The following is an 8,135-nucleotide window of genomic DNA, read 5'->3' on the forward strand; positions in this document are numbered from 1 at the left end:
CTCACCACCATATCTTAGTCCATGTGACTTAGATCATCACTGAAGCTTGGAGATCTCTGTTACCACATAGGCATCAATACTTAATACACATACAAACATCAGTCCATACATTATCCCAAATGTATGAATTCAATTCCATACCATTTTCATCATATAGTAGGATTCAAAACACGACCCACAACATTCAAAAGTCTATTTAACATAAAAAAACAACACTTAAATACCAAGTCATCAAAATCTAATATTTTTACAAGTTTAAATAATATATAAACAAATAACACAATATATAAACACAAAACATTCTTGCAAAAGAAATTGAATATTGGGACCACGTCCCCTCCACATCTAGATCTTCTAGTCTAGGTTGCTATTAAAAACAATTAAAGTGAGCTTCCCTTACCTTAATTTTCTTCTTTCCAAGCAACTTCTACAATTTTATCCCCTAAGTCTAAATAAGTTTCAAGATTTAAGGGTCTAATGCAAGTTATCCAAACATAACAAAAGTTCAGTATATATATAGTAGAATAAGTTGAGAGGATTACTCTTCTCACTGAGCCTACCAAGATTGATGACTAAATCCTAAGGAAGAACATAGAACAAAGGATCTTTAGAGCAAAAATGAATTTACTTTGTTTGAAAATCTGATCAAGTAGAAATGTTCCTTAACTCCTCACCTACAATGTGGTCCGATCAGATTCTAAGATAGATAAAAATTGGAAGAGGAAATTAAGTGGGAAGGAAGAGAATTGGAGAGACGAAAAGAGAAAAAGAAAGATTTACTGGGGAAGGATTTTTTTTAACGCTGTTACAATATCTAAATAAAATCTAAATAGAAAATGTATTGAAAATGAAATCACAAACATAATACAAAATAACATCATTTTTTTCCATTACTAGCGTTTGTTTTCATATTTGGAGTGGTTGATTTTTTGAGTTTTTACACTTTTAAACATTTTCCCACTTCAATTAAAATACAAAATAAATAAATAAAAAATAGTTATTAAATATTTAAATTTAAACATGAACTTGAGTTAAAGGATAATTTATAAGTTATGAGAATCAGAATATAAAATGTTCACATAAAGTTTTGTACATATTAAAAGTGTCTTTTAAAAAAGAAATGTAGTCATTGTGTTACATCTGTTAACCATTGACCAGGAGCATTTCTATGAGAAAATTTAAGTGAATGATGTAATTTAAGTCATATATTATTAAAATGATATTTTTTATTTTTTATTTTTTATTATCTATATAGATAAATTGTATGACATGGCATGATTTTATTAAATTAAAATTATGACAAGTTACAACTACTTGTGTTAAAGGAAAATCGTGTGAAGCTGAAATAATTTGATGAAGTCGTAAAAATTCTAACATGATTTTAATTAGTGAAATTGTATAAGGCTTTGACGATTTTAGATTTGTGATTTTTGATTAAGAAAACTAAAGTCATGACTTTATGGATAACTTCAACAAACATGTCTAATTTGTACGAACGTGACTTGTTTATTTGTCTGATGTTTATGATTAAGCATTTCTTCAACCATTCCTATAATAATAGAGATGCGAGTGATTTAAAAAGTAATTTAAAATTAGTGGATGGTATGAATTGAATATTAAATATTAGTTAGGGGTGTGTTGAAAAAATTCACAAACTTAAAAGTCATCAAGCGAGTAAATTTTTACTCAAACGAGACCTATGATGAAATTCTGAGTGCTCTCAAGTTAAATTTCATCCGAGCGAGATAAATTTTGCTTGAGCGAGATTCTCGTTCAAGCTAGAATTTCTATTAAAAAAAATATAAAATTTTTATTTTTACTTTTGAAAGCCTAGTTTACCATTTGTTTTGTGGTTGTTTTATTTAATCTGTGAATCATTACAAACCAACATTAGATGAGACCTGAAGTAATTATTCTTTCATTTTTTTTTCTATTCTCTTAACATTTTTTTTCATCTCCAAACTGTCTAGGTCCACAAGTCAGATAAAACAAAGTAGTTCACAAGTGTTTAGACATGATAATAATTCCTGGACAAAATTATGAAACTTTCTCCAGCTGTGACTCTTTTTACTTTTAAGATGATTGGTTCAACAGTACACCAATTCAAATTTCAATAATGCCTATATTTTCATTGAAAATAAAACCTCACAGAAAACATATAATGTAACTATGTGCTTATACGCATGATTGGAAGTTTATAACAAATTTTCATTCTCAGAAACTGTGTGAAGGAAAGAACTCCTCAAATGGATACACCATTAGTGATCCAAAACTTGACTTCAGAATCTGACTATTTGGCAGTGAAAAGGTTGAAGGATGTTAAATTTGTTTTGTGGACAGAGACAGTGAAGATATGGAGGATAGCAATCCCAGTGGCATTGAGCCATCTGTTTCAGTTCCTCACAAACTCCTCAACTTCCATCTATGCTGGTCATCTTGGGGACACTGAACTCTCTTCTATCTCTGTTAGCCAAGGGGTCATCAGTTCCATCTACTTTAACTTGCTGGTTAGCATGTGACTAAACTCTCATGTTTTGTTGATTTTTCTTTTTCTACTCTAACTTTCATGTGTAAAATTGCAGTTTGGTATGTCATCTGCACTGGCAACACTTTGTGGCCAAGCTTTTGGAGCAGGGAAAATTCAATCTACTTGTATTTATATTCAAAGGTCATGGATTATACTTACCATCACTTGCACAATACTCTTGCCTATTTATATATTTGCCACACCAATCTTAAAGTTGCTTGGCCAAGATGAAGGAATAGCTAATCTTGCTGGCACATATTCTATACAATTGATTCCCCACATGTTTTCCTTTGCAATAGTTTTTCCCACCATCAGATTTCTTCAGGCCCAGAGCAAGGTGAAAGTTATCATGTGCATAGCATTTGTGGTTTTGCTCATCCAAAACGGGTTGCTTTACATGTTCATAAGTGTATTTGGTTGGGGTACAACTGGTTTGGCCATGGTGAGTAACATCATAGGGTGGTTCTATGCTGTGTCTTTGGTTGTGTATACCATTGGATGGAGCAATGAAGAATGGAGTGGATTTTCTTGGATGGCATTTAGGGATTTATGGCCATTTGCTAAGTTAAGCCTTGCATCATCTGTCATGATTTGCTTAGAGCAATGGTATCTTACATGCATCATGCTCCTTGTTGGTCTACTAGACAATCCTGTGATTTCTGTTGGTTCCTATTCTATTTGGTAAGAGATGATCAACTTTCACTAGTTTTAAGCTGTTTAGATTGGTTAATCAAAACACTTTTTTTCCATGCTTTTCATATTCCAATGGACAGAACTCTTTCTCTTGGTTTTCCTCATGTACCTACTTTTGTATTTCTAGCTTAAATGTTCAGGGTTGGTACTACACGCTGCTCCTTGGTATAAACACAGCCATAAGGTGAGTTACTATAAATGAACATGATAGTTTAGGCAGATGAACTTTTTCTGAATTTACTTTCTCAGAAGTCTATTAAAGTAATTCTTTCAATTCTTATACTGATGGCTGATTCTTTGTCTGCAAGTGTTCGTGTCTCCAACACGCTTGGCCTGTCACATCCAAGAGCATCCAAATACTCTTTCTATGTGGCAATGTTCCAGTCTCTCCTCCTTGGTATTCTTTTCATGGCACTTATTTTCCTCACTAAAGAAGATTTAGCCACCATCTTTACCAATAGTGAGGAAATCATACTAGCTGTTGCTGATTTAGCATACCTTCTTGGCATAACAATGGTTCTCAATAGCGCATCACAGGTCATATCAGGTGAATGTTTGCGGTGTCTGATAACTTCAAAAAGTTCATTCTGTAGCATACACTAACAGTATTTGCACAGGTGTGGCCATTGGAAGTGGATGGCAAGTGATGGTTGCTTACATAAACATGGCATGTTATTACATTGTTGGACTCCCAATTGGAATTTTCCTTGGTTTCAACCAGCATTTAGGGGTCAAGGTAAGAATTTTCCATTTTTCTTACACTTTCTTTTACTTCAATGACTAAGATATATGTTTGTTTGTGTTTGGAATATTTACAACATTGTAATGAATGATTATTTAGGGTCTCTGGGGAGGCACAATGTGTGGCAGTGTTCTGCAGGTTTTTGTCCTCTTACTGATTATTTGGAAGACTAATTGGACCAAGGAGGTAACATATACCAAGACTTTCTGAGTAATTAAGCAGCTACTTTTGCACTGATTGTTTCTGATGCTAATTAATGTTTGATTTATTTAACAATTTTTCATGCATAAAATTATTCATATATACTGTTTAATCCATTTTCTTTTACCATGAATGAAAGATATGCGTGATGATTTTTATTATGACTGCAGGTGGAGCAAACAGCTCATCGCATAAGCACATTGAACATTGACAACCACCACTCAGATATCATAGAGAATGTTACATGATGAGAAAGACTACTCTTAATATTCAACATTTTAATATATTTGCTTTTGTCACTTTCTTTATCATAAGTTAAAATTCGCCCCACTTTCACAAAAGTTATGTGAAAAGTTCGTTTAATAAGAAATGAATCACATAATTTTATAATTTTGTAGTTCATTACAAAATTTAAACCATAATGCAAAATTTTGTTATTTTAAATGTGTGTATGTTAAAAATTCATTTATGTTTGATCTTTTAACCTTACACCATTCAATATAATGGGGCAAGTTTGTCTCAAATCTTTATAATTTTTTTTATATGTGATTATAATGTACTTGTTTGAATTTATTATTAAGATGAATTAGTGATTTTAATACATTGTTTAACCTTGTTTTTCAACCTTTCCAAAAAGGTTCATTCAATAATGATGAGATACGAGTCAATTTTTTAAAGGATTAACACCATCTTCAATTTTTTTTTTTATATTATTTAACTTTCTTAGTTTTATATAAAATTTAAATTTACACTTATATATCTAACAATTTAATACCTAAATTGATAAATCTATATTTCTAAAGATTTATGGATGGTATAAGATGTTTATGTCTATGTTATTTTTCTAGTTCATCCATTATTGAGGACTCAAGTCAATTAGTGATCACTGGCACAAAGTGACACATTTAATATAATACTTTTTTACATAATAAATCTTGATAACTCCAAATTTTATATTTTTAGGTCAATAATATTTTATATTCTTTTAATGATTATTGTTTATATATATATATATATATATATATATATATTCATGGATGATTTGATAGTGATTCGATAATTGGTGACTTGATTAGTTTAACAAATTTTTGCTATGTTAGGTTTGGAAAGACTCTTGAAGTCATACTAATAATTGAACTTTAAGTTTAACTCAATTTTTTAAAACCAACATTAGGTTTGCACTCACTTATATACATTATGTAATATTTATTAGTCGATTTGAAATTTCCAACAACAATATTTTTTTTACTTATAATACTTATAAAATACAATATAATAATTAATTTATATTGATATTATTTATTTTAATATATATAATAAAGAATTAGCAAGTGATGATTCTTAACTATTGTAAAAAATAAAACTATTGTAAATAAAGATTTCAATACAACTTTAAAGGAATGAAACACCATTTTCGGTCATCTCACTTTATTTCTTTGTGCAGATGGTTCAAAATCTTCCGGTGCTACTTTAACATTTTGTGGACATGAAACATTCTCCACTTATATGATCGATTAAGACCGGTGTCATCATTTAGTTCACCTTTTCATGTCCCACTTTTCGTCGTTACTATTTTGAGAAGTTCTCGTGAAAATTGTGTTAATAATAAAACAAGCAAGATATGATTATATTTCCATTGAAAAGGAAACCTCATATAAAGTCATATAACATCAATGTCTTCCACTAATCAAATTAATACTTGCACTAATCAAATTAATACTTTTTCAAATGGTACTGGTATGGGATGAGACCGAGATAACCGAGACTTGGTCTCCCTAACCGAGATGACCGAGATCGCACGGAGGCCTGGCCGACAGACACATTTAACCATTAACGCTCAAACCAAGGCCAGTGAAACTAAACTACCATTAAGAATTAGGTAATGCAACCATAAGTGTGATTCATTCCACTAATCAAGTCCAATAAGGTAAGCCCATTAAAATAATATAAATAACACACATTCCAAGGAATAAGGTACGTCATTATTACTGCACACACTCGAGTGTCGAATACCCTCTTTACTGACTTGAGCGTCAGAGTGCCTTCTGCAGGTACCTCCCCCATTTGGCATTCACCCGAGACTAAGAGCCGAAGGAGTAGCGCGAAGACCAGAAGGATCACAGTGAAACCTTAGCAACCTACCCGAACGAAGGAAGAAGACGAAGCCTTCAATAGTTCTCTAGGTCCTATCTCCCTAGCAGGAACAGTTGGCGCTCATCGTGGGGCCGAGATAAACTAGCTGAAGAAAGAAAGTAGATGACCTCAACCAGAAGTATGGAAAGGATGACTGAAGCTGATCAGGCAATGCTGCTGCTGTCTCTGCAGAGAGAGATGACTGAGATGAAGAGGAGGACAAAAGAAGTTGTCCAGAAGAACGGGCAAGAGATGCAGGCTCTCCGAAGAGAGAATGAAGAGATGAAGAAGAAGTTGATGAAAGGATGCCTACACCACCCATATGAGTCTCTACACCTCAGACGATGCAGTGTTGTGCCGAGTGTTTCCTACATCGCTGATGGGAGCAGCCCTTAGCTGGTTTACCAAGCTCCCACCCAATTCCATTGATAGTTTTGCCACACTTGTGGTGAAGTTCGAGACTCAGTTTGCCACCAGCAGGCCGCACCACCTGACCTCCATCGCCCTGGTGGGGGAGAGTCCTGAGAACCTTTGTTGATAGGTTTAGCAAAATGGCAATGAGTATCCGGAACCTCAGCCCGGAAGTTGCCATGAATCATATGCTGACAGCCTTGCGCCCGGGGCCTTTCACAGATAATTTGTGCATGCTGCCAGCCGCCAGTCTGGACGAACTGAGGAAGAGAACTTTTAAGTACATGTAGCTGGAGGAGCTCAGAGAGTTCCGCAACCAGTCCCGCGCTGAGGCCAGCAGAGAGAAGAACAAAGATGACAAGGACCGCCAAGGCCGATCAAGTCAGTGCGGTGACAGGTGCAGAGATAACATGGACCGAGGAAGTCAGTTCTCAAGGTTTACCCCCCTGATAGCCGAGAGGGGAAGAATCCTGGAAGAGGCACTCAACACCAAGTTGATCCCTCCTCCAAGGAAGATGACCAACCCAAACAATGTTGATCGAAGGAAGCAGTGTCGGTATCATTAGAACAACGGGCACTCCACTGAGGAATGTCAGGCTTTGAAGGACAAGATTGAGGAACTCGTTCAATCCGGGCACCTACACCGATTCGTCAGAAACGGCCGAGACGTGGGGCGCTCACCTCGCAGAGAAGAGAATGCTAAGAGAAGAAGATCACCTCCACGAGCTCGAGATGACCGAGACCGTAGGGACGATCGCCGGTCTTGGAGAGACGACCCTTCCCGTAGGGATGACCCTCCCAGGAAGGCCGAAAGAAGAGGAAACCAAGAGGTTATCAACACCATAGATGGCGGCTTCGCTGGTGGAGGGAGTACAAACAACGCCCAAAAGAAACACCTTCGGGTAGTACACCAGGTGAATGCGGTAGCATTCTGACCGAGGATGCCACGCATCACCTTCACAGGTGACGATTTCAAAGGCGTGGACTACCGGTAGGACGATCCCATGGTTATATCGGTCTATATAGACCGATTCACCATTAGGAAGACCCTTGTGGACCAAGGGAGTTCAGTAGACATCCTCTACTAGAAAACGTTTAAAGCAATGAGGATACCCGAGGTCGAGATGGTGCCTTATGACGATCATGTAGTCGGTTTCTCGGGTGTGAGGGTGCGTACCAAGGGCTACATTGAGCTCTACACCACCTTTGGTCAGGAGAAAAACAACAAGACGATAAGAATCCGATATTTGGTAATCGACGCCAACACCTCTTATAACATCCTCCTCGGACGACCGTCCATCAACTGGCTAATGGCGATCGTATCAACTCTTCACCTAAAAATGAAGTTCCCTTCGCCGACAGGGGATATCCCTACAGTCCATGTGGACTAGAAGGAGGCACGAGAATGCTATGCCGAAAACCTCCGAG

At 35.8% G+C, this 8,135-nt stretch overlaps 1 protein-coding gene across 1 annotated transcript; it reads left to right on the forward strand.

Annotated features, from left to right (window-relative positions):
• The first annotated feature begins 2,035 nt into the window (after positions 1 to 2,035).
• Positions 2,036 to 4,607, forward strand: LOC137837594 (protein DETOXIFICATION 35). Its single transcript, XM_068646623.2, has 7 exons — positions 2,036 to 2,507; positions 2,583 to 3,208; positions 3,348 to 3,404; positions 3,529 to 3,767; positions 3,838 to 3,956; positions 4,062 to 4,148; positions 4,334 to 4,607. The coding sequence occupies exons 1-7, from the start codon at positions 2,247 to 2,249 to the stop codon at positions 4,409 to 4,411; spliced, it is 1,467 nt and encodes a 488-aa protein (XP_068502724.2). The 5' UTR covers positions 2,036 to 2,246; the 3' UTR covers positions 4,412 to 4,607.
• The last annotated feature ends 3,528 nt before the right edge of the window (positions 4,608 to 8,135 follow it).

This window comes from Phaseolus vulgaris, chromosome 4, assembly GCF_051622355.1.
Source record: "Phaseolus vulgaris cultivar YP4 chromosome 4, ASM5162235v1, whole genome shotgun sequence".
Classification (NCBI taxonomy): Eukaryota; Viridiplantae; Streptophyta; class Magnoliopsida; order Fabales; family Fabaceae; genus Phaseolus; species Phaseolus vulgaris.

Coding starts and splice junctions, on each gene's coding strand:
- LOC137837594 (XM_068646623.2), top strand. CDS start 2,247: ATGGATACACCATTAGTGATCCAAAACTTGACTTCAGAATCTGACTAT. Junction 2,508..2,582: donor CCATCTACTTTAACTTGCTG/GTTAGCATGTGA, acceptor GTAAAATTGCAG/TTTGGTATGTCATCTGCACT. Junction 3,768..3,837: donor CGCATCACAGGTCATATCAG/GTGAATGTTTGC, acceptor GTATTTGCACAG/GTGTGGCCATTGGAAGTGGA.